At 40.3% G+C, this 26,849-nt stretch overlaps 1 protein-coding gene across 2 annotated transcripts in view; it reads left to right on the top strand.

Moving 5' to 3' along the window:
- Positions 1-26,849, top strand: part of PLPPR5 (phospholipid phosphatase related 5) — a 119,720-nt gene that overhangs the window by 54,362 nt on the left and 38,509 nt on the right. For both annotated transcript variants that reach the window (XM_045998047.1, XM_045998125.1), the window contains exon 4: positions 23,198-23,374. In XM_045998047.1, coding sequence (XP_045854003.1) covers positions 23,198-23,374 — 177 coding nt within the window. The remainder of the gene's footprint in view (positions 1-23,197; positions 23,375-26,849) is intronic.

Genomic DNA, 26,849 nt, shown 5'->3' on the forward strand with positions numbered 1-26,849 from the left:
CAAACACTACACCCTACAGGTGGACACTCACTTCACTGCTCTCCCTACAGAATGGCTGACTCTTTCCCAAAGGGACATGACAACAACTTGACTTCCGTGGCCTGCCACGCTGCTTACATCTAGTTCTCGCTCAGAGAGATAGTAAGCTAACGCCCAGCAAGGGGTTAACTCTGTTATGTATTATCTTCTGTGGTAACTCCCTGTGTCAAATATACTTGCACTTGGAGTGCCTTTACATATATGAAAAAATCATGGCACTGTAATTTCAGTTATCAGACCCCTCCTAAATTGAGGATATAGTTTAAATCAAGGCGATTTCTTGGCACTTTTCCCACTTTATTTCAAAAGAGGTTACCTTCTCCTATGAGCACAGTCTGCTTTGAGCCATTTGTTTGTTTATGCCATTTAAAGAAAATCTTGGAACGGGAACAAAAGATTTCAAATAACAAGAAGAAATCCTTCCATAATAATACAGAAATTTAGAGTATAAAAATAATAACTATTATTACTGAGCACTTACGGTGCCAAGCACTTTACATATGGTATATTTGTTGCTTTCTCTCCTTTGTCAAACATATTAATCAGGCATCTTTCTATATATAAGGATTTGTGCTATTGGTTTCTGTATGTTTAGATTTGCTAAAAGTTCCACTCAAAGAACAAAACCAACAAGCACACAAAAGCCTTCCATTAATTTGACCTACCATTCCATCTCTGAAAGAAGCTTCTAGAAAGATTAGTTTATATTTCTTCACCTTATAAATCAGTTACAGTGTGGGTTTTGTTCCCCCTCCACCTCCCATCCCCAACCACACACACTCTATCAATACTGCTCCTCAGAAGTCATCTGCAGTGATCTGATCAAAAGCCTCTTCAGATCCTTGTCTTCCCAGCCATCTCAACAACACTGAGACTCTTGCTCAACCCTCCTCCCCAGCCTTTCTCTTTTTAAGCTTTTGAGAACATTGAGTCCAAATGTGCTTCTTCCCTCACTAGGTACTTATCTGCAATGTCAGAGAACTATCTACCAATGTTTACTAAGTCTCTGTTCTTGACCTTTTCTTCCCTCTATTATCCCTCCCAAGGGTGACGACATTCATGAAAACCTTCATATCTTCACGTGAACTCCAAACTCCTTCACCAGCCTTACCCTCTCTTCTGAACCAGACTATTCTTAACTTGAACATATCTAATGTGGTGTTCCATCAGCTCTTTGAACTCCACACTTCAAAAATCAAAAGGATGATCTTGCCATTGCTCTAAACAAGCTCCTACTTTTGTCTCTTCTGATTTGATTATTGGCATTCCTATCCTCCCAGTTACCCAAGCCTGAAATCTCTGAGTCACCCTCAACCCCTCCCACTTCTACACCCCCGCATCCAGATGTCTGATTAATTCTCTTGGTTCTACATTTGAAAGATCTCTCAAATCCACACTCTTTTTCACCCTGTCCCCCATTCTTCTACCGCTTGAATTTGGCTGCTTTGTATCACTTGCCTTGACTACTGTAGGAGCCTCCCAAATAGGCTTCCTGAGAAAATCCTTCCCTCATCCCGTCAGCTCTACACTCTGCCACTGGAGTTAACACTCCTAAAGCATGAGTGTGAAGCAAGTCTCTCTTTGCACAAAAGTTTTCCATAGTTTGCCCTCACCAACCCTTCAAGGATCACACTCCTACATGGAGCATATGATGCCCTCTTGGTCCTGGCTAAAACTTGTCTTTTCTTAATGCTGTGGACTGAATTGTGTCCATCCCCCACTTTTTCCCTCCCCCCCCCCGACCCCGCCAAACCACCACCACCACCAACATCATATGTTGAAGCCCTAACCTCCAACTGATGATGGTATTTGGGGATGAGGTCTTTGGGAAGTAATTAGGTATCAGTGAGGTATGAGGGTGGTGTCCTTTTGATAGGATTAATATCCTTAAAAGAAAAGACAGCAGAGAGCATGGTCAATCTCTCTCTCTCTCTCTCTCTTTCTCTCAATCTCTCTCAATCTCTCTCTTGGCCCTATAAAGACACAGCAAGAAGGCAGCCATCTGCAAACCAGGAAGAAGGCTCTCACAAGAACATGACCATGTTGGCTCCTGAGCTCAGACTTCTGACCTCCAGAACTGTGAGAAAATAAATGCCTGTTGTTTATGCCCCCTCGTCTGGGTATTAGCTGGAGCTCAGGCACCTCTCTTCTTTTGTAATGCCCTCTTTCATGAGTTCAGTTTTCAGTTCATGGGAACTCTGTTCACAGTGGACCATTACCAACTACAAATCATGTATTTTCTTCTACTTCAATACTTTTAATTTTTCTATTCTCTCCATCTGCAGTATCTCTGGTACCTATAGGTACTAGTCTGGTCCAAATTCTACTCCCCTTTTATGGATTTGTCAAAGTTCTCTACTATAAATAATAGAAAGTTAGTCTGAGTCTGGACAAAATGAAGTGAAAGGACAGGCTTAGAGCCCAGTTTCAGGGAAAGAGCAGTAGCTGCTGGAGCCTGAGCAGCCAGAACTGCCATCGGAATCAGCCCACCAGAAGGCTGTGGTGAGGATGCACCGCTCCGACCGCAGGATCTTGAACGCTGGGGCTGCTGTGGCTCTACATGCCCCACCAGCGCGGCTGCCCCTGGGGCTGCCAGGAGAATAGATTTTTCACTTGATCAACTTTGCATGATTTGCAGACACACCCAGCTGACTATGGATCATATTCTAACAGCAGCTTCTTGCCAGGGCTTTGGGGAAGGAGATACTTACCTTTGTGTGGTTTTGGCGCTGGGATAGAGTCTATGCTTCTCATGCGGGAGGCACACCATGGAGTGTTTCCCAGTTACAATAAGGGATTCAGATACTCTGTAGTAGAAAGAAAAAAATGTTCTTTACCTTGTGACCCAGATCAAGGTTGATCTTTTTGAAGTTTTGTGCCATCTTTTTTAATGGAAGTTCATTTACCCATCTTCAGTGGCACACCTAGTATACTTGACACCAAAGCAAATATTTTCTTATATCTTTTCAGCTTTTTGGAAAAAGTATTTTCAATGATAGTTATGTGATAACAAGTTATAATCATTATTTTATTGATTCATTTTTCAGTTTTAAAAGAAACAATAGATTTTAATTTTAAAGACATAAATACTTAGAACAATATTTCACATATTTCTAAAATTTGCACTTAGCAACAAAAATACTAATACATTTATATTATTTCATTAGTTCATGGAGTATTTCATTGTTTCGTTGTCTTATTTCCTTAAGAGTAACATTGTATTATTTCCTTAAGAGTAACATGAAAACTCCAAGTAGTCACACAGATTGGCAGAATTGAAATAACTTAAGTTCTCTTTCTTCATCTTTATAATTACAATCTTATTGTGGTTTTTTTCCCTCTTAAGTCTGTTTAAATATAGCATCAAAGGAGTTGGAGGTACTCTGGGGCCAAAGCATGCTTGCCTGGCTCCCAACCTTCTTCACAAATTTACTCTCTTAACAAATATATATACCTGAGTCCACATGCCAGAAGTCAGCTGTATAACGGGGAGTTCTTCAAATTAACTTCCTTGCACAATAAAATAATACTTATTAGAGATTATGTAATAAAATGTGCTGATTTGAAGTTTACATACATGTTCTTACTCTCAACAGTAACTGCAGCAATTATTTCAACCTAGACCAATGTTCCACTTACTGTTGTTCTGTAACAAATCACTCCAAACGTGGTGACATTAAATGATTTACTATGCTCACAGATGGCAGGTCAGATATTTGAAAAAGACACAGCATGGCTGTCTTGTCTTTGCTCCATGATGTTGTGGCCACAGTTGGAAAGACTCAAAGGCTGACTCAAAGTGTGTCTTGATATCTGAGGCACGGACTCATCTGGAAGATTGCTCATGTGCATGTCCGCATCTGGGCTGGGATTCAAAGACAAGAGCTGCCCACCCATGGCCTTTCCATGTGTCTTGGCTTCTTCCCAGCATGGCAGCCCCAGGTGGTCTGGTTTCTTACAAAACTCGAAGCACAAGTGTTCCAGAGAACGAGGCAGAAGTTCATGGGCTTGGATGAGTTCTAGTGTCACATCTGTTACCTTTTATTAGTAACAAGCAAGTCACAAGTCTGCCCAGAATCAAAGGGAGAAGTTGACTTCAGCTCTTCCTGGGAATATGGCAAGGAAGCCAGGGGGTTGAGAGACTGGTGTAGCCAACTTTGAAGGATACTATTAGCTACACTGACAAAAGATTCTGAGGGACAGAATCATGTTACCACTAACACTGATCAGGATTGCCTGGCAGAGAGACATTCCATAGGCCTTATTATTGCACCCTCTTATTGCCTGTTCCTGGGGCCCACGGCTGCCACCATTTCACCCACAGTGAGCCGCTGCTCTACCCCTAGTGAGCCGCTGCCCCTGTTGTAATCTGTAAAGGCCTTAGTAATGTTGCATTTAAAATGGGTGAAGATCAGCCTCATTGTTTTATTATTTAAGTATTTCTGCCTCTAGTTGATTATACATTGGTTGAGGTTAGAGACCATTTCTTTACAGTAACACAGTGTCAGCAGTAGCATGAATATAATACAGACTTAGAAATGGGGGTTGATTGATTCAAGCAATTACAACCATATCGTAACTGCTCATTATTTGTAACTGGGAGATTTAAATAGATTCCTTGCCCTTGTCCCCTAGTAAATCTATAATCTCAGAGTATAGTGATGCAGAAAATGATACTCAGACTGAGAGGCTGTGACTACTCAAAGCACTGGATCGATTCCTCTGATAAATTGGGCTAATTCCTTAAATAACTTAAGCTTCTGCATTTTCTCTGGCAATTTTATTAGAGCCAAGAAAGAAATGAGGACACTGCTTGGCATTTATATAAGGCCCATGGGCCATCCCACTGAGGCTCTTTGCCACTCTGTCCTCAGCTGGGAAAACCTTTAATCACAACTGATCAAAGGTTTTAATCATATAACCTTTATATATGGTTATATAAAAGTCTTGTAACTACAGATGATGCCTGAATGGGATCCATGCACATTCTGAGGGTGGACAGGTCCTGCTGCACACCGATAACTGATCCCAGTTCCCGGTAGCCTCCCTTGGGCACGGAGACAGCTGGACTGGATTCACAGAGATCTGGCTGGTGAGGTCCCTGTCCCTAGCTGCATCTATGGCTGTTCCTGGTCGTATTCTTACCACCCTGCAAAGACCTCCTTTGGACCCTCCAGCAGCCAATTCTAGAATAGGCCTTATACACTCTAAACAGCCCTAAAACCAAAGACCCTTTTGACTCTGATTTTCCCTAACAGAGGGAACCTGTATTTGTATGAACAGCTGAATAATAAGTAACATCCTTTTACTATGTGCGCCAGTACTGTGCTAAGTACTTTATTATCTGGCTCAGTCCCTACGTTTGTACGCCACACATACTGTGACAGTCCACAAATTAAAGATGAGAAAACTGGGACTCAGAGAAGTTTAATAACTCGCTCAGAGTCACACAGCCGGTATGTGCTAGAGCCAGGATCTGAATCCAGAATGCCTCTCAACTGTGCTTTAAACTACTGCCTTCCACGGTCTCCCCAGTAACTGAAATATACCCCCTGGAGCACTGACAGTGCAGAATTCGAGTTCTCTTAACCTTGGGTCTGTGCGGCTAACATCTCTGCAGTGTCCCAGGAGTTCAGTTTTGACTCATATCATGGTCCCTTGCTACTCACATGGCAATAGCATAATGCTGTGTTCTAGAGCTATTGGCTTCTTGGCGTGAGCCAGAAATCTCAGTGCATTCATCAGGTAAGAAACACTAAAGGAAGCCACTACACATAAATCAGGCATATTTCTTGTATTTAAGTGCCTTATACATTCATCGCTATTACCTTTAACTTACAGTGCTGCCCACTAATTCATCTGGGCCGTTTCTTTAACAGAGAATCATAGGGCCTTTTAACTCAGTCTGTAATTGATTTTTCCTATTCCATAAAATTTTCTTATTGGGTACTTTTCTTTCTAGGAGCTCTGCGGCGTTGATTATAACTTTGGAGTCATTTATGAATATAAATAACATAGAGGAAATTAAATAGGAACATTAGACAGTCCTAGGAGGTATTACTTTAGCCTGATCACTTTACTCCCACTTCTATGAACTTGGTTCAGACTCTCATCATCATCCCTTGCTTGGATTATCGATACAATTTTCCTAATAGCCTATCTTTTTGCCCATTGTAATCCAAGTAACTTTCTAAACTGGGAATCATAACACAGAGAGCCAGTTTCACGAGTGTATAAGCTGTGTTTTCACACAGGCCCCATGCTCAGGCAGGCCCCACACTTGATTTAATGCTCAGCTGTCACCCTCTCGACATGCTTAATGATTTCCCAACAAGGGGCTTCACATTTGCATTTTACATGAGACTCCGAAAATTAGATAATCAGTCCTGGTAACATCTAATCATGTAATCCACCCTTCTTCCCCACCTCTGTCCTCATAAATGCTCTAGAAACTCCTCTGTGAATTTCTTAAGAATTCATGAAATAGTTTCGAGGCATCTGTATTTTCTATAAACTTCCTTCTTTTGTAATTCTATAATTCTATGACCTTAAAGTACTTTACAAATATAGTTATTAAGAGATGTCACAGATCTGATATTTACACAAACACCTCAAAATTTGACCCAACGCTAATAAACATAAGAGTGCCTTAAGTTTTCTTTATTTGGTTCGGTTTGCCTAGTTTGTTGTTTTATCAGACACCTCACAACATTGACTTGTATTGACCTGGTGGTCACACAATTCTCAGTGACCTTTTATCTTTTTAAGCAGTGACCTTTTATCTTTTCCTTTAAATTCACAGACCTAGATTGAGTGTTTCAGTAATTGTCAATGTCATCAATTATCTTAATATCTGATAAGAAATGTCCAGAAGAGCTCAAAATAAAAAATCTTCATTCACTCCATTTTTATCTCAATTTACAATGTGTGTACCACATTTCAAAGAAAACTTTAGATTAAAAAAATCAAACTGTTATAAATTGGTTTAATTCCAAAATACTGAAAATAGCCACTCATTCAATTATGTATCAATCCATTTGGGCACCTCTGGTGTTTTGAAGATTCAGAGACAATGACACTCAGTCCCTGATCTCAGGGTGCATGCTTAACACTTGGATGGGGCTGGAAGGTGAGGGGTTAATCTTCTAGGGCTGCCATAACAAAATACCATAGACTGGATGGCTTAAATGGAAGAAACTTATTTTCTCTGAATTCTAGACACCAAAAGTGCAAGATCAAGGTGCCATCAGGGCTGGTGGCTGGTAAGTCCTCTCTGTAAGACCTCAAGGTAGTTGCAGACAAATACCTCCTTCCTGTGTCCTCATATAGTCTTTTTTCTGTGCTGTGTGGAGGGAGAACTCTCTGGTATCTCTTTCTCTTCTTATAAGGACACCAGTCCTGTCAGCTAGGGCCCCATCTTTAAACCTCATTTAATCTTAGTTATCTCCCTAAAGGCCCTATTTCTAAACATCATCACATGTTGGTGGTTAGGGCTTCAACATAAAAATTTTGAGGGGACACAGTTCAGTCCATAACCAACAGAGTACCCCACACTACCAATAAAATGTGTACTAATTGCTTTCATAGAAATGGATTTAGAGTAGTGGGGTGGCCAGAAGGTTTCCAGGTAACAGAAGTGATTTCTCAGGGAAAGAGAGCCAGGCAAAGACGGTAGGTGGTTGAGGAGTGTGTAAGTTTCCTATGACTGCCATACTAAAATCTCCACAAACTTGGGGGGTTTAAAACAGCAGAAATCCATTCTCTCACAGTTCTGGCAGCCAGAAGTCTGAAACAAGGTGGTCAGCAGGACCGTGCTCCCTTTGGAGTCTCCAGGGGAGAATGCTTCCTTGCATCTTTTAGCTTCTGATGGCTCTAGGCTTTTCTTGGTGTGTGACAGCTTACTTCCATGTCTATGTCCGTGACCACACAGCCTTTTCCTGTGTTTATCCCTTTCTCATCTACCCGTGTTGGCTCTTCTTATGAAGACGCTGGTCTTATCTCAAGACTCTTGACTTAATAACATCTACAAACACCCCCTTTTCCAAATAAGGTAACATTCACAGGTTTCAGGGATTAGGACTTGGACATATCTTTTTAGGGGTCATGATTCAACCTACTGCAAGGACTCAGAGAGGTGGAATGGCAGAGCATATGGTGAGGATTACAAGCCGTTTGCCATGGTGAAAGCACAGCCTCTGGGAAGGGAAGGAGAAGATGAAGCTGGAGAAACAAGAAAAGGTCATGTTGGAGAGGCCCTTCTGCATCAGTAAAAGTTGGAGCTTTATTCTGAGCGCAGTGGAGTTAGCGACTCGTCCCCACTCTGAGCTCTCCTCACTCTCACTTGCCCATTTAGGGATATGAACTAGGGGCACGTGACTATTCCAACTAGCAGATGGATCTGTATCTGTGTAGTGTATTTTTAAAAATGTGATTATTTCCCCCAACTTTTTAGTTGGAGAATTCCCTATCAGAGCAATATATCTACTTAGTTTTGAAACGCTAGTGCTGTGGTAGCCCTGGATTTATATTCACCAATAACAATGACTGGCACCGAGCGTGGCTCCCCACTCTAGAAGACAGGTGTTCTCTTCTGTTGGCCTCAGTCCCCTTGATTCATTGTCTTCATAACATAAGACTGAGTCCATTCACCTCAATCTCCCTCACTGTTGGCTTTTTCTTTACTCAGTCGTCTTGGCTCATTCATATTACCGAACTTGCTCTTTGGCTAAAGGAACTTGGAACCTTCTCTTTGCATGAGGTATCCTCTCTCTTTCCCTGCCTTAAACTCTCTTCCTCCCCCCTTTCTTGTCCTATCTTTCGGTATTACAAAAAGCCCCCACAGGAACCTGCCTGGCTCTTCCCCCCGATCTGGGTTGTTGCTTCAGTTTTCCTCAAGGCAAGCAAAAGGTCATACATGTCATTTCATAGTCAGGGCCTAGAAAAACTGGTGATCAAGTCGACTTCTATTTTGCTTTCTTTGATTTGTGCCCCTGTACCCATACCTCAATAATTCTTACTATTGACTTGTATTAGAATGATCTATAATGATCCCTAGCCCAAGCACATTGTCTACAATGCAGTAAAGTAAATTAACAATAAATGTTAATTGAAAATGAATAAGGGAAGTGGCTCAGTCTGTTGATCATCCAATTCTTGGTTTCAGTTCAGGTTGTGATCTCAGGGGTGTGGGATCAAGCCCCAGGTCCAGCTCTGTGCTGACCACGGAGTCTGCTCTTCCCCTCGCCTTCTCTCTCTATCTCTAAAATAAATAAATACAGTCTTTAAAAAAGAAAATGAAAAGGGAATAAATCAATGAATTCCATCCACATGTCTTTCCTTTTCTTGAGCCTGACATTATTTTAAACTTTTACTTAACTTTTTCTGGCATATAGTGTGTTTTAATAGTATTCTAGGAAATCTTTTCTTGCTTACCCAGAAACATATAGCCTGTCTTCCCTTCGCTGCCATGTTTGCCCTGGGGGATAACAGGCTTGCCAGGCACCAGCTCTTGTCCATCTATAAGCACACTCCGCCTACCTGCCTACTCCTTCCTCTGCCCCTCAGCTATGTCCTCTTGCTGGGCAAGTTCCAAGCCCCAGCAAACCAAAAGAGTTCAGGAAACGTGCCTGTGAAATAATCTGTTGTCTCTCATGCTGCCATTGGAGTTTATCTCCTGAGTATGGTCAGATTTCCATGTCTCCTGTTTCCAGATTTCATGCCCCTTATTCCGCTGAAGTAGCGAGAGCCAAGCATCCCTGCCTTCTGTCTTCCTTCTTCCTGGTAGCCTCTGCTGTCCCACCAGCCAGGTGTATCTTCCTCTAAGCACCTATGATACGGATCTTCTCCCTTCAGGTTCAGTAACACATTCCTTCACATTGGTTTCAAAGCCAATTTTTGAGAAAATTAGTTTTCTCAACATAATTCTTGAACTTTATCCAGAGACATCTAATCACTCTTCTGAGAGCAGGCCTTACGCTGTACCCCTTGGTGCCTTTGCTCTCTTTACTGCATGCCTCAAAATGTGTGTTTTTTGGGTGGCTGTGATTTTGTGATTTATATAGCACATATATATTTGGTCTTCATCCACAGTTCTGGCCCACAGCTCTGAAAACCCTTGGAATTTCTTGTGACGAGAGTGATAAATGTGTCTTTGTTATGTTAATAAGATGACCTTTGGAAAGCCCCAGGTAACCCAAGGAAGAGGACTGGGTTGCCAAGGGAGCAAACCCCATGATCAAAGGGTTAAAACTTTCAGTCCCATCCCTGACTTCCTAGTCCTTACCCTGGGCAGTGATTTAATCATCCATGCCTCTGTAATGAAACCTACATTAAAAACCCAAAAGGGGCTCAGTGAGCTTCTGGATTGATGAACGCATGGAGACTTGGGGAGAGAGGTGAGCCTGGAGAGGGAATGGAAGCTCCATGCCTTTTCCCATACTTTGCCCTGTGTAACTCTTCCATCTGGCTGCTATAACCTTTTATAATAAATCAGTGATGTAGCAAGTGAAATGTTTCTGTCAGTTCTGGGAGCCACTCTAGCAAGTTGATCAAACCCAAGAAGCTGGGGAGTCATCGGAATCTCCACCCTGCAGCCAGTAGGTCAGAAGCATGGGTTGTAAACGGAGCTGCAATTTGTGTCCCGAAGTGGTGGGGAGAGGCAGTCTTGAGCCCTTAACCTGTGGAATCTGGTGCTATCTTCGGGTAGATAGTGTCAGAATTGAATTGAGTTCTAGGACACTCGGTGTCTGGGGAATTCTTATTACTGGTGTGGAAGAATCTCCCTGCTTACTCCCTGCTACTCTCTCATTGGAATTGGTGATCAGACTTGAACCTTTTTAATGGCAAACCTGATCTTCTGTGAATTAATTCGGTGAATTAATGTGAAGCTACTTACAGGCTTATGTATTCTCCTTGTGTAAGTATCCATACATTTAAATGTAGGAATGTGAGTATGTTTCATTGTGGGGTGTGGCATTTGAACCAGTTGAGGGTGTCCTGTAATGAGAAGAACATGCATCACTTTAACTTTCCAAAATCTGAAAATATTCTGAATTCTGGAATACTTCACAACAGTAAAGGATTGCATCGCTACTTTTTACATTTGACCAATGATGCAACTAAGTCTCAGAGGGGATGTGTCATTCACCAATGTCAGATCTCCAGTCTACTGGACAGTCTTCTAGGACTAGAAGTCAGATGCTCTGAGTCCACCCGAGGCATGACCCCCTCACTACGGCCACCAAATGCAGATGCTTCCTACAAGGTGAAGATAGGAAAAAAAGTAGATTCTTTTACAAGAGCCATTAATTTTTCAGAAAACCCATAGTATTCTGAGAAAGAGCTACTTAGATATTATTTCTGAAATATAAAAACTACTACATACTTCAAAAAAATAGCTAAAATACATCTGAGGTATAAAAGACACAGAGTTATTTATGGAATAATATTTGTGGAATTTGTATATATTTTTTCTAGTTAGATGTTATCAGTGTAATATAGACACAAATCTAGGTTCAAAAGCAGCATGTTCATTCATTCATTCAGTGCTTCCTATATTCCCAACTCTTATGTACCCAGCCCCTGTGCTGATGTGCACGTTAGCAGCTGTGTCGTACATGGAGTTTCAGTACCTATGTCAGCCTTCGAAAGTCTGTTTAACTCATTAATGTACTTAGCATATAGTGCTAATAGTCCTGTAGGACTGCGATGGAGCACACTGTTTCCATGAGAAAACAGGTAAAGCGTTTTGAGTCTTGGTGTATATGTGAACATCATTGCCCCTCCAGGTGGGTAGCTAGATTTCCTCACTGGGAGCTTTTCTGCCAGCTCTTGAGTCTTGGGACCAGTTATACTTTGTTCCTTACTCACCTTATTTTCCACCACCACCAGTCTCCACTCAGTTCAGACCATCCGTTCAAATGCACATGCATGTCTGCGTGTGCGCGCATGCGCGCGCGCACACACACACACACACACACACATCTTATTAACTAATGAGTCTTGCCAAATCAACTTCCTAATTATTTATCTAATCTGTTCATAACTGCAGTTCAGGACATGACCACCCAACACCTGGAACCACTTCAGCCAGTGACACTTTGAAACTCAAATCTGCTCCTGTCATTTCCTCCTGTCCCCGTAAGGGCTCTCCATTTTCCTTTTACTAAAAATCCAAACTCCCTCACTTGACCCACAAATGCTTTGGTAACCTGGCCCCTGTTAACCTCTTTATCTTAGTTTTCTGCCTCTCCCCTCTCGGCAGTCCCTCCCAGGCCTCCCCCACACCTCCACCCACACAGCCTTCTGTCTGACACTTGGAGTTATTTTCAGTTCCCCTGTGTCTCCTTTGTACACGCTCTCACCTCTGTTCAAAGAACTCCTCGAGCCCCACCCGCCCCCCACAGACTGAGGCAGAGACCTCTCTATTCATACAGTCTGTGGCAGTCAGAGCACGGACTTCATAGTTAGGCTGCTTGAGTTCAGAACCCTGCTTCATTACTAGTAGGCCTAAGTCCATGGACAAGTTACTTAACCATCTATGTCTTTCTTACCCGTCCTGTTAAGTTCCCATGCCATGGGATTATTTAGGTTACATAATTACACATACAGCCTTGGCATAGTCTTGGATGCACGGTAAGCACTCAGTAAATTTTAACTTTCATTTTGATTAAGTAGCTATTGAGAGTCAATCATACCAGCCACTGAGGTGACAAAGAAGAAAAGGCATTTCTATCTCTCATAAACTAGCAAAAGAGAAAAAGATATATTGTTTCAGAACAAAAATGATGTCATTTCCCAGTACTACTTATGAGACCAAATGCTCAGTAGCGAAATGGAAAAGAGATCATTCCCCCAACAACTGGGATGGAGGTTGAGAATGTGATTTGAGATACAGGGCAGGCACCTGGGAGAGAGGGATCTTCTGACATCTGCCAACTTGTTTGCCCCAAACCCAGAATGTCTTGGAATGAAGGGTAGAAGCTGGAGAGTGTGGGAGAAAAGTGACCAAACACTGGGGCTCATGCTTTCCACTTTCCTTCTGTGTCTTGAGGGGTAGTAAGGTGAAAGCTGAAAACCAGGTTAGAGTATGATTTGGGGGGGGGGGGGGTGAATCTAGGCAACTTTTTTAGTTAAATGAAAATTGAGGAAGTGGGGGAGGGAAATCTCCAACCCTGAAACAGGGGAGAGAAGGGACCTCCTGAGACCCCCAGATGACGAACCAGGAAATCTCACCCCTGTGATTTAGTCCCAGGTGAGCATTAGGAATGAGGTCAGCGATATCCTATGAGCATACCATTCAGTACCTCAAAATGTCAAGCTGTGGTTAATATTTCTGATATTTATGATGTTTACTGAAATTAGTGTAAAATTGATAAAGTACTTTGCTGCCAGTTGCAAACCTATATATATATATATATATATATATACACACATATATATATACGCATATATATATACGCACATATATATATACGCATATATATACATATATATACATATATATATGCGTATATATATACACATATATATACATATATATATATGCGTATATATATACATTCTCAGTTCATTTATGGCCACAGTGACTACTACATATACGTATATATATATGTGTATATATATATACATTCTCAGTTCATTTATGGCCACAGTGACTACTACTACTACTACGAGACTCTGTGTATGTTATGTGTGTGTGCCCTGGGGCACACGTTTCTCTTCCTCATTGTGATAGGACATTGATCATTTTAAGCTATGAGTTTTTCCTGTTATTGAATAATTTAAGGTGATATCTCAAGATGTGAATGAACCCAGTTCTTAATATTTAAATTTTTTCTGAATCTATATGTTTTATGGAGATATATAGTGCATATCCTACAGAGATCATGTCTGTGATTAATTACACTCTCATTAATTATAGTTTCTTTCCTGAACTGAGGAAAGTCAGAGAGAAAATGTGAACCCCCGCTTATCCACAAATTCAAACAGTTTTGAGGATTAGGCAGAGATAGTTGAGATGTGCTTTTGCCATTTTACCACTGATTTCTTGTCCCTGACATTTAACTTGGGTATTTTAATAGCTTTGCGTGTTGTATTTTCTTCGTTTGCCTTTAAGTTAAACTAAAACTGATTCCTAAATTCGTCTAGCAGTCAAATGCACATTTGTGTAGTATTTAAAGATCTCCAGATCCATCTCTTACATATTAATTTTAGTTCCTTACTTGTTAATCAGCAAACTTTAAATCTTAGAAATGACAGAGTTCATAAAATCATAGGAATCAAGTATCTTTTGCTTGCATGTAACTCTTCAGCTGGCACGAAGCTTTTATTTACCTTGTATCACAATCAGAAAAAAAGATAACAGCTTATCTTTTTTTTTATATATAACAGTCTATCTTTATCTAAATATTATTTTACTTTTTATCTGGTGTATGGAAAACAAATGTTAAATGGTGACTGTGTGTGGTTCTTGATTTTAGACGGAGAAAATGTCAAGTCAAAGTGTTTTTATTTTGCTAGCTGAGGGATGAAGGGCCACGCATACAATACATTTCTCGGGATATGGGGGGGTCACACTGGAGAGAAATGGGCTCCATGTTAAATCAGCCACGGCTGCACTTCAGGGATAAGGTAAATGTGTCAGTGATGAAGGAGCTGTTATTTACAACCAAACCATCAATTGGCCATTGTGCTGAGGGCAGCTGAGTCACTGAGCATATTCAGATCTTAACTGCACGTACCAGCTGGTCCTGAACACTGAGGGTGTTGTTACTCACATCACATTTGTGACTCCCTACTGTTGCCCATTCAAGGACATCAACTACATGATAAATTCTGTGTTCATGATTATGTAATCTTTTGTTAGGGACCCACAAAGTATATTGTAAGGAAATGGATGACTTCCCTCCATTTTTTAGCTACAATATGCTTAAGGACCTTTGCCCCCATGCCCACATGCCAGGCAATTGATTTTATTAGTTCTCCCAGAAAATATATAGTTTTAGTCTAAATAATCTCTTTTTAATCCCTTTGGTGGATTCAAATAACAAAATAAACAAAAATCTTCCTGGTGCCAAAATTTGTATTCCTTGTGTAATTTCTTGAGCCAAATCCCACAAACTATTATTGCCATTTTAATTTTATAAATGTTATAAAAATAAGACACAGATAAGTAATTTGGCCAACATCACAGAACTAATGAAAGGTGGGTTGACGTTTTAACCCAGAATATTTAACTCATATTTTGAGCTTTTCCTCTTGGTTTACAGTAACTACATGTGGAATCTCCTGAGCACCGAACGGCTTTCAGTAAAATACAAAACAAATGTTTAACTTTGATGAAGTCAAACGTTAAAAAGTAGATGTTATGATCATTAGAACCTGAAAAAAGTAGACTGGCTCTGAAAATTCAAAGTCCAAAATATCACTTTATCACATTATGTGTTACTTAAACTGTAATGTGAATAGATGTAAAAGATAAATATAGATATAAAGATATAGATAACTGTTCTCTGATAAAGCCCAGGTACCCTAAAAAATGCTTTTAGGTTCAATGCCCAACTCCAACCAATATAATAAATAACAAAATAGCAATAAATGGTGAAATGCATGCAATTGTTTTCCCAATTAACTGATATATTTTTCATTCCCTTTCTATCATGATGCTCTTATTTAGGTCAGCATTACCAAATAGATTATTTAGATTATCCAATAGAAACATAAAATGAGCCACATATATGTTTTTTAATTTTTCAGTAGTCACATTAAAGAAGCTTAAAAAATGGTGAGATTAATTTTAAAATATATTTCATATGACTGAATAGATCTAGAATATTACCAATTCAACATGTATCAACATAAAATTATTAATTTTGCATTCCTTGGCAAAGTTTTTGAAATCCAGTGTGTTTATCTGACACTTGCGTTACATCTCAGATGGGAACTAAATTTTCAGCTGAAATACTTTATCTGTATTTAGGTTTCATCGAATTCACAGTGTAAAAACTAGACACACATACCTAATTTGTTCCAAACATATTTAAAATGTTTCTAATAATCAAGTCAAATACTAGTTTTGAAATTTGAATTAACTAAAGGTTAACTAAAATTAAAAAATTGAATCCCTTGTTTCCACTAACTACATTTCAAATGGTCAGTTGCTGTACTAGCTAGTGGCTACCATTGAACAACATAGCTCTAGGATTTCTTATCTGTTATTCGTTTGCCTTAGAGAAGGGTGGGCCATAAAAGAAGGGCTGACATCTCCCCATCTCCCTTTCCCCCAGTTCCTGGAAACCACCACTCTCTAGTCTCTGCTTCTGTGAATTTGACTATTTTAGAATCCACATAGAGAGATCATGCAGTTTTTTCTTTCTGTGCCTGGATATTTCACTTACCATAATGTCCTTCAGGTTCATCCATGTTGTCAAAAATAGTAGCGTTTCCTTTTTTTTTTTTTTAAGGCAGAATAGTATTCCATTGTATATATAATATATTTACCTCACAGAGATTTAGTGTTCAGCAATGTGACTATAGTTAACAATACTGTATTGCATACTTAAAATTTGTTAAGAGAGCAGGTATATCCTAAATGGTCTCACACACATACACACAAAATGGTAACTCTGTGAAGAAATGGATATATTAGTTAGTTTGATTGTGGTGATTACTTAACAATGTATATATATATCAAAACGTCAAGTTGTATACATTAAGTATATACATTTTTATTTGCAAATTATACCTCAGTTAAGGGTGGGTAGGAAAGAGATGAGTCAGTATCTATCAAAAAGGAAGACACTATTTAGGTTTTAATAATCAAATCTCTTTTTGTCAAAAGAGAATGGGAATTTCTAAATCCCAAAACTACCTTTACATACCAAAAGCAAAAGTTAAAGATTTGACTATCATGAGCCAGTAACATAGAGAACACAGGGTCTAATGTAAGAGGTGGAACCGTCAACCTAAGGGAGGAGAAGGTGCATTTCTGGGCCTAGGAAGTGGGAAGATTGGAGGAGAGCAAAGACCAGAATGGCAGATGTGATCATCTGACTGAGCACCCTGAGTTAGAAACTCTGAGAAGGAAATTAGTCACCAGATAATAGAAACTGCAGAGAAGTTGAAGAGAAAGCAGAAGAGAAATGGGCTTTACCTCATTTCTGTCTTGCAATTGGAAGAATTCAGCCTCAGGGCACCCCAAGAGCAGGTAGGGCAGGCAGCAGAGATGAGTGTAATGGAAACCAGGGGACCCTACAACAGAGCTGGAGAAGACAGGCAGCGTACCTGGTACCTGGGGCTGGCAGGAAGATGTGCGGGAGATTCAGAGGAATTTTATAGCATGTGAGCCTAGAATGGAACGAGTCAGCATGGGTTCACAAGGACATTCAACAGTGATTGTCAGCAGCGCAACCAGGGGAGACCACGCGGGAGAAAGCACAGGGCTGTGGAAGCCAGCAGAAATGAAGAGGCCAGACTGCTCTGAGGTTGCCTCCCCACATGGGCAGACTGCCAGCTGGACTCCAGTGCAATTTTGCCAGAAAAGGAAGAGTGAGAAATTGAGAAAACAACTGACAGTTTATTAAACATTCCCCCCGCCTCTATTCTCTTCCTGTTCAGTCTTGGATGGATGCTCATGATGGAGTTTAGACCAGTTATGGAAAATAAAGTAGCTGCATGCTTTATACAATCTAGATTGCAGTATATAAAATTTATGACTTCAATATACTACTGTTTATTGCACTCCCCACTCACAGCCCTGAAAGGTCTGAATTATGTGAACACAAATCTGTCTGGTACAAAGTCTATGGTCTTTCCTCTGTTGTATTACCTCCCATCACCATTCTGTTACACTCCTTATCAGACACCTTTACATTGCTGTTTGACAAATCTATGAATGTAAATAAGTATGGATACAACAGTAAGACTTTCAGGACACTGTGAAGCTGGCTAAATAAATGAACCTAAATGATAGTGCTCAGTGTGTCCATACCAATTTGCAAATAAATCTCTACTAGAGTGCCATGAAGTTCTATCTTTGATGCTAAATAGAGCTAACAAGAAGCTCAGAGAAAGAACAAAGATAATAGAGATCATCATAAAAGTTCAAAATGGTGTTGACAGTGTGAAATATTAATTTGAAAACAAATAAGAAGTTTGATTTTTTGAGGAATCCTGGGAGTCCAAAGTAGGGGAACTTGCTAGGCCATCACTCCATGAGAGGAAGTCACAAACACTCTGAGCAGTACTGCTATGTAGTTATTGAAAAAAAAAACCAAAAAACCAAAAAACCTATTCCTTTTTTAGGCTGTATTAATCAAAATAGTTAAAACCTGGAAATCAGCTTAAAGATGATCCATTCCTAACCAAATTACAATATACAGATCCATGAGTAAGTCCATAAGGTGCAATCCAGAAAAGTAAGTCGTACCCTGACCTGGTCAGGAGATATGCGCCCCTGACCATATCTCTGTTTTGGACTCTACATTTTGGGAGGAGGACTACAGTATGTCAAAAGTACCAGAATGTCATGTTGCTGAGGGATCTGGTCACTGAGTTATTTCCAAACTGATGGGTGGAATTGAGGTCATTTTGTCTGTAGGAAAGAAGAGGCAAAGGATAAGAGTAGAGGGCAACAGACAAACTGCAAATAAACAATTAGTGGCTGTCTTTAGACAGAGAACTTAGAAGAAAGAAAACAAAAGCTGCAAAATGGCATAAGGAAAAGGTGAAAGGAGCCTAGAAACAAGAGAAGGAACCAAGTGCTCCACATGCTCGACCATGATGCCACCACACACCTAATGACCCCCACTCACCAGGCGCCATCTTCATGGTCATGAAGCACCGTAGGTCCTGGACTTCCGTGTTCTTTGCCCTGGCGCTGACTTAACCCTTGCAGTTACCGGGCACTTGCTGTGGGCCAAGCTCTGTACTGAGAACTTCCCCTATATTGTGTGTTCAGTCCTTCCAGTACTGTGCGGTGATGCTTTCGTGATCATATACATTTTATACATAAGGAGACCGAGGCTTAAACATTGGATAACTTGTCTACATGAGCGGCAGAGCTAAGAACAAAACCAGGTCTTACTGATTGCAAAGTGGATGCGCTAATCACTAGGCCACAGTTACCTCCTCCATTGGACCAGTTTTACAAATCCCAGAATGTTTCATTATTCACACACTGAGCCCATATTAGTTGAAGGTAGTGGTTTTCTTTTAACACCATGACAGATTACCACAAACCTGGTGGCTTAAAATAACCCAAGTTTACTATCTTGCCGTTCTGCTGTTCTGAAATCCAACATGGTCTCACTAGGATAAAATCAAGGGTCAGCCCAGTTGCAGCCTCCCTTCTGGAGGCTCTAGGGGAGATTCATTCTTGGATTTTCGCAGCTTCTAGGGTCTGTGTGAATTCTTTGGCTTGTGATGCCCTTCTTCTGTTTCGTAGGATTGGTGCGTGGGCATCGTTAGGGAGCTGTCTTCTTCCCATCATAGGTGCCTGCCCTGTACCAGGTATTGCTCCAGGCACTGTGAGATAGACACGGAGGAGAAAGACAATAGCAAGTAAACAAATACATGTACCAGACAATTTGTGTGGCAAAAGCATAAAACAATATAATCATCTCAGTAGCCGCAGGAAAAGCATTTGACAGAACTGAGTAGTCATTCCTCCACCACTTCCCTTTGCTGGGAACTCTCGGACTCCTTTTCCTGGATCTCACTTTAGATGTCTCCTCTTGGAGAAACAGTTTCAGGTGTATAGTAAGTGCTTAACAAACACAAATGTTTGTTTTTATTTTTATTTACTTACACAGTTAGTATTTTAAAATCATACGGTGCTTTCTCAACTTACCCAGCAGATGGATGTTTATTATCACAGGTGAATCAATTCACGCTTCTGAATAACATGGGCATGGTGATTACACTTTAGTAAAAGCAAACAAGTAAGCAAAACCCCTCTATGTGTATGTTAGTTGCTGTATATATTTGTATAAACAAGAAGAAAAGTGTAGAATATATACCAGACAGTTAGTGGACAGCGGCCAGTCAGCTTTGGTTTCTGCATGTTTGTGCTGATAAATGCTCACAGAATGAATGGGTGAACAGGGACGGCTAACAGAGGTTAAATAATGAGAGGGTTCTGGAAGGTAGTGAGCATCCACTGACCCTTGAGGACTGAGTGGATATGATCTTGCTCAAATCATACACTCTTCTGTTTGTTTTATTTTAGCTACATTTTGACATCTGGTTAACCTAGATGGTTTCATAAGTGAATTAAAAACCAAGAGAGCATAAATAATCAATTTCTGTACTGTATCCAACTTGCTTAATAGATTCTTATGCCGTAATATCCTCTCCTGCAAATTAGGAATAATAGACTTTCTGTAAGAATAACACAATTAGACTGGTTAAAAGGCACTTATATTCATAAAGTACCCAAGAGTTGTCGAGTATAAGTGAAAACTCTCTAATTTTTCTTTTGTGACATCCATGCGAACTGATTATGCTCTAGAAAAATATATTACAAAACATGCTATGATCCACCTTAAAGTCGAATGTATTTGAACAAATGTCTCTCTTTTTCCATAACCCTTAAAATTCAATCATCTTCCTTTCTGGGTCTGGACATTAAGTGGGGATCTGGTGGAGGAAGAGCCAAATCCCAGGCTATTCCTCATACAGAAGCTTTTTCATGAGTCTGCACTGTAGCCGGACTACATCTTTGCAGCCCTTATAACCAGTGTTTGGGTCATTAGAGCAACTGGAGCAAACACTCAAAAGAAACCTCAGAGTCATCACCCAAGCTTGTAGATTACTCTAAATCTGCACAACTGGGACAAGTATCTGAGATGCCCTTTGAGGATGAGGGGGGAAGACAAATGCTTTCCAAAACCAGATAGATTCTGTGAGAGATTGTCCACACAGAGAGAGACCATACTTCCGTTACTTCTTATTTCTCCCTAATAGCAGAGAATAAATGTGGCTTCACCCTATGATATTATGGCAGCCTTGTTTCTCCTCTGATTTCAACTCTCTTGTATTCGCTGATACTCAGCTTATGTCCATTGGCCGTTTTCTCCATGCAAGAAATCAATGAAGAAAGAGGAGAGATTAAGAGGTGCTTTACTTCTCATTTACGTCTTTCCATTTTCAACAGTACCACTCCCAACAGCCAAATTGTGTTTTCTTCATAATGAGCTTTACCTTGATTCAGTTTTTTTCATCTACAAAATGAAGGTAATGATGAGATCTGACTTATATGGCTATTTTGAGACTTTAATAAGGTAATTAACATAAGAGACTTAGAACATTGCCTTGAACAGCGATCACTCACTAAATCATAGCTGTAATGAATATTAGTAATATTAATACTCTTCAATTATCATCCCACATTTATTTTCTCTTAATAAGGACAGGGTATGTTTAGAGTTCTGACAGATGTGAAGAAATGCAAAGGCCAGAATTAATCAACGTTATAGCTGTGTTAAAGAAAACCTCACGAGCAGCCCAAATTTCACTCCTTATTCATAGGCACTAGTCAGATAAGGAATTACTCCATTACATGCATCCGTGGCAACCTGAAATGGTGTGATATCCCTGCCTTGTTATTTGTTGGGCAGAGCTCTTTAACACCTTCTCTCGGAATGGCAGAAACATCATTCTCTCTCTCTCTCATCTCTTCTTGTTTTCCCCCTCATGTCTACTTATCCTTCGTCACTGAAATTATTCAGCTCTGCCACGCCCAGGCTTAGAGTACCCAGCCCCAGCTCCCAACATCACGGCCAAAGGTGAAACAATTCAGCATTTATTTTCCCCCCCTAGATTGTTGGGACATGAGAGAGATGGCAAAGGGCTAGGATTTGGATAGATAGAAGCCTTGTATCACATGGGCTGTTTAAATATTCATGCATCCTCTTCTGGCAGCTAACAGGGCTGCAAACTTGGCCCAGGAGGAAAAAAGGTGTGTGTGTGGCGGGGGGTGGAGATAATTACTCAATTTCATAGCATTCTGAAATGGCTGCTGTGAAGGAAAAACTTAAGTGCTGATTTTTTATTTAATCTCTCAGGCAATTTTTTTTTTTTAATTCAACACAGTGCAATAGGCAAGTGATTAAATGCATTTTTAAGTATTTTTTCGGAGCGTATCATCAGCGTTAGATACCCACTGACATTAATACTGTAAAAACGTATTGGACTGTCAAAGCTACCTCCTTTATAATTACTTTACTAGTGACTTGATATATTAACTGACACATTCCCCTTGCAGTCAACAGCTTTGCTTATGTCGTAACACAAGTTTAAATTATCAACAACTGAGCAATAGAATAAATCAGAGTGGAAGAAAGACCAAATTATTTTTGAGCGTGGTGGCTCCCTGGGTGGGGACATTTCATTTAGGCAATCAGCTGGCACTATATCCTCTTCATTAGCATATGTGAAGACACCAAAAATGTAGGTATCTGTTGTTCATTGTTTGTTTTAAGGAGACATTTTCCCTGATTGTTGTTAAGGTTTTTTGTTGTCTCAGAATTTGTTGTCTCAATTCTGGCTGATAAAATTTAATTAAAACAAAGTAATTTCACAATTTCTGAAACAACATAAAAGCAAACCTTGTCACTGCACTCAACCTCAAATTCTTTCTTCAGAGTACTCTCTGTTCAGTGAAAATCAACTTTATTTTATTTTTTACAGCTATAGTCACAAGTTCTGAGCTCTCAATTCTCCATCCTCCCAATATGGCATACAAAAATGCAAGCATTCAAATACGCCTTCATCAGTTTGCGCCTTCTAACAGTAGTGATCTAAGATGTTAATTCAGATAAAGCAATAGGTACATTAATAGTTAAATAGTACTAGTTCAATAGGTACATTAAAAGTTAAAAAATCACTTGGGATGTCAGTGCTCAGTGTTTCTAGGTGATTCATATTAATAAGAATTGGCCATTAGTAAATATCAGGTAAGTAAAATTAAATAATCACCTTTTTAAAATTCTACTTCTAAGAATGTTCCTTCAAAAAATTCATAACTACAGTTAATTATTTTGAACCCTGTAGGTATAGATATGTCTGTAAATATATGTGTGTACAATATACAAGTATATCAGATATATATTAAGAAAATACCTTCATGAAAAGTTGTATTTTTCATTTAACGTTTCAGATGTACATTACCAACACAATCAAAGCCAAAGGAACAAGACTCGCCAAGCCCGTTTTATGTTTGGGTTTAATGTGTTTGGCCTTTCTTACTGGACTCAACAGAGTAGCAGAATATCGAAATCATTGGTCAGATGTGATAGCAGGCTTTCTGGTTGGAATATCTATAGCAGTATTTCTGGTAAGTACAAATTTATTTGGATTTTGCTGCATTTTTAAGTAACTTCTATAATCACCAATGAGAATACAACTGTGAATCGCCAGGTTTCCCTAAATGTGGTGTGTCAAATGATACTATGTACATTTTAAGTCATTCATTTCTTTCTCCTTCTTCATTTATTCTGCCTAAGGTCAAATTTGGGGGGTGAAAAATATGTAAATTCTACACTTAAAGGTGAACAAAATATTTCCATATTAAATGGAAACGGGCAAAAACACTCCGTTTTCCTTGGATAGTTTTTAAGACTGGGTTAGTTGGATATTTTAAAAATTTCCTGGGGTCACTTTTCATCCCAGAGTATCTAGAGCATCCCAGATTATCCCAGTGCCTCAGTGTAATACCCTCCATGAACCGCCATGTCACCGTGCTTTGAGAGATGAACTCATTCCCTTCAGTAACTAAGACTCCATGGATGGTTTCCAAGACAATACCACCTCAAGTCAGAATTTGCCAGGAGATGAAGAGCATTCGTAGTGATTTCTAATGAAGTGAGCATGCTATCTCTATCCCTTTTATAAAATATCCTTGGAATATTACTACAGGTTTTGGTTGTTGGAAAATATATTTTAGCCTGGCTTTAGAAATAATCAATCCATTATAAGTATGAATATATAACATTTAACCCAGATGGAAAATGTGTAAACTATACATCAAAACATATTTTTGCTTTGACACATTATAATAGGAAAAAACATTTTATTTCCATTTTGATTACATTTAAATTGCTTCTCATGCTTAACTTCCCTTCTTCTGCTCCTTTCCCTAGTTCCTAACCAGTAAGCAAAAACTTGCATGAACCTTTCCAGCTAACAATTTGTGTGCCGGGCATTTTAAACAGGCTCTGTTTTGTAGAACCTCCAGTGGTAGGGTGCTGACGATGACCTCATCCCTGCCCCGGGCTCTGTGCTGCTTTTCTTCCTGATGTCACTCCCTCTGGTTTGCTAGGTGCCTGGGAGACTTGGGCTCACCCCCACCTCTCTCTCACAGATATCTTATGGCCCCAGGAAAACTGGGGCCCAGACTCGGGCCAGAGCCTTTTCCTTTCTTTCACTCACCGCAGATGAAGTGGATCAAAACATTTAAAACAAAACAAAACAAGACAAACACCTTACATCAACCCTAAGAGAAGAACTCCCAAAAGTTAAAACTTCAAAGCATTAGAAAAAAAAATTAAAAATAAAAAAATTTCAAAGCACTAGCATCAAATGTAACTAGGTTCCAGCTGCGTGGATCCAGAACCTCTTCACTGGCATCTGCCTCATCAGTCTTCCTACTCATCTTCCTGTGGCTGTTGCCGACTTGTCTTCACTTCCCGTGAACATCAGGACCCCTTGCAAGACCAAATCTAGAAGGCTAGTCTCCTCCCAGTCACTTCTTCATCTGAGAACCAGGTGGTAAAGGAGCGGGACCGTGGATTTCCCTTGGGCTGGAGCCCCTCTGATTGCGTATATTCAGAACATTCCACAGTGGCCTCTCGGACATCCTCATACACCTGGAAAATGACCTTATGATAGGTCCCATGAAGATAATGCCTTAACTATAATAACTCAACAAACATTCGTGCATTCATGCATGACCATTTCTGAGTGTGAGTGCCTACAGGTTCCAGGCACTGTGTCAAGGACTGGGGGTGCGAGGAGGCTCAGATAAACATGATCTGTCTCCTGTGGGAGTTACAGTCTGGTTCAGGGGTCAGACAATAATAGGTTATTCCCTCCACGAGTCCATTCCTCTCTTCCTTCGTAACAGAAACATTTACTGAATCCCTGTTAGAATCCAGGCACGGTGCTTGGTGCTGGGGATTAAATCACATGAAAAAGACACAGTCCATCTACTTAAATAGGTCACAAGATAGAAAGAGTTTTATAGAAAGTTAAATGTGATGATATTAGTTCATAGACTCAGGAGATCCCGCTGGAATTAGGGACAGTCAGAAAGGGGATGCATAAACTTGAAAGGATCGTAAGGCAGGAAGGTCTAAAGTGGGGCATAAGGAATGAGGGGCAAAGAGCACAGTGTGCAAAAGCAATATAAAATGCTTCATTAAATAGGCGTTTATGGAGCCCTTAGCGTATTGTAGGCTTGGGCACAGCATGCACACGTGGGGGAGTGGCATTGTGGAATGGCACAAGTCATCCAGCGTGAGTGACAAGAGTGGGAAGTAGAAGAACACAGGGGTAATTATCCTGAATGGCCTTGTATTTTACAATGATCTGAGCTTTTTTCTTTGTAAGGCAGGGGATTTGAGAGCCCTTGTCAGAGTTCAAGTGAGTTAAAAGCTGGTTGAATCTCAGCTTCTTTATTTACTCAGTGCATGCCATTATGCAGTTTACCTCATTTGGGCCATTACCAATGTACCTTTATGAGCCTCAGATTCTTCCTCATTAAACGAGGCTAATAACAGCCTCCTTAAAGCTTATAAGGACTTAAAATTTTAAATGAAACGGTGTATGTTCAACGAATGGACACATGGATGACTGAAAGTTTGCTTCCTTTCAGTCCCCTTTACTCTATGATACAATCTGTGTTTTGAAAATAGGTTTGCTGGAAAGTGAAACTCCAGGTGAGGATAGAGGGGGCAAGTTGTGCAGAACCAGGGAAATAAGATGGCCCAAATCAGGCTTCCATGGGCACAAAGAAAAGGGAAGATATCCGGGAGGTTTGTGGAGATGGAAGGTTTGGAGTTTGATGGCACACTGGGGATGACAGGCGAAGGAGAGGGATTGATCCATGATGGTTCCCAGGCTTCTCATCTGGGCAAGGAGGACATTTATTCTGAGCAGCACCTCTGGCTCTGGCTGGCAATATCCTGGGGTGTCTCCAATTATCTTGCACCATGTGCAGAACTCTGAAATGGTTCCAGAAAAAAATGAGCACTAACCTACTCCAAGACTCCATGTCTTCGTTAAAGGCATCCACATCCCCCAGTCACCCAGACCCAGTGTCTAGCATCTGCCTTTGACTCATTCTTCTTGTTCATCTCCCACACCGGGTGATTCATCTGGTCCCAGTTTATTTCCACTACAAAATGTCTCCTCCATGTTTCATTTCTTGGCCATTCTGACCAAAATGTATACGGTGGGACTGTACTCGATTTTCAAGATCAGTGCTTTTTCTCCTTCTTCTATCTCTGGGTTCCTAACTGCCTTCTCACTTCACACTCTTCTCCAAATACCTCCCATTCTGCCTCTCTCTGGAACATAATCCGCTGCTAATAACAAGACAAAACAAAACAAAACAAACTTCATTCCTGCTGCATTAAACCCAGATACATCCACTGGGCTTCTGGAATCATCAGTCATCTGGCTGCACTCTTCCCAGCCAAGTGTATTTTCTCTCCTTGTAGAGGAATCCTATACCACATATCAACCCAATTTCCTTTCCCTCACAGACAGGTTCTGTCCGGACTTTATGCTTGCCCCAGCAGAATGCCCAT

Source organism: Meles meles, chromosome 1 (assembly GCF_922984935.1).
Source record: "Meles meles chromosome 1, mMelMel3.1 paternal haplotype, whole genome shotgun sequence".
NCBI classification, from domain to species: domain Eukaryota; kingdom Metazoa; phylum Chordata; class Mammalia; order Carnivora; family Mustelidae; genus Meles; species Meles meles.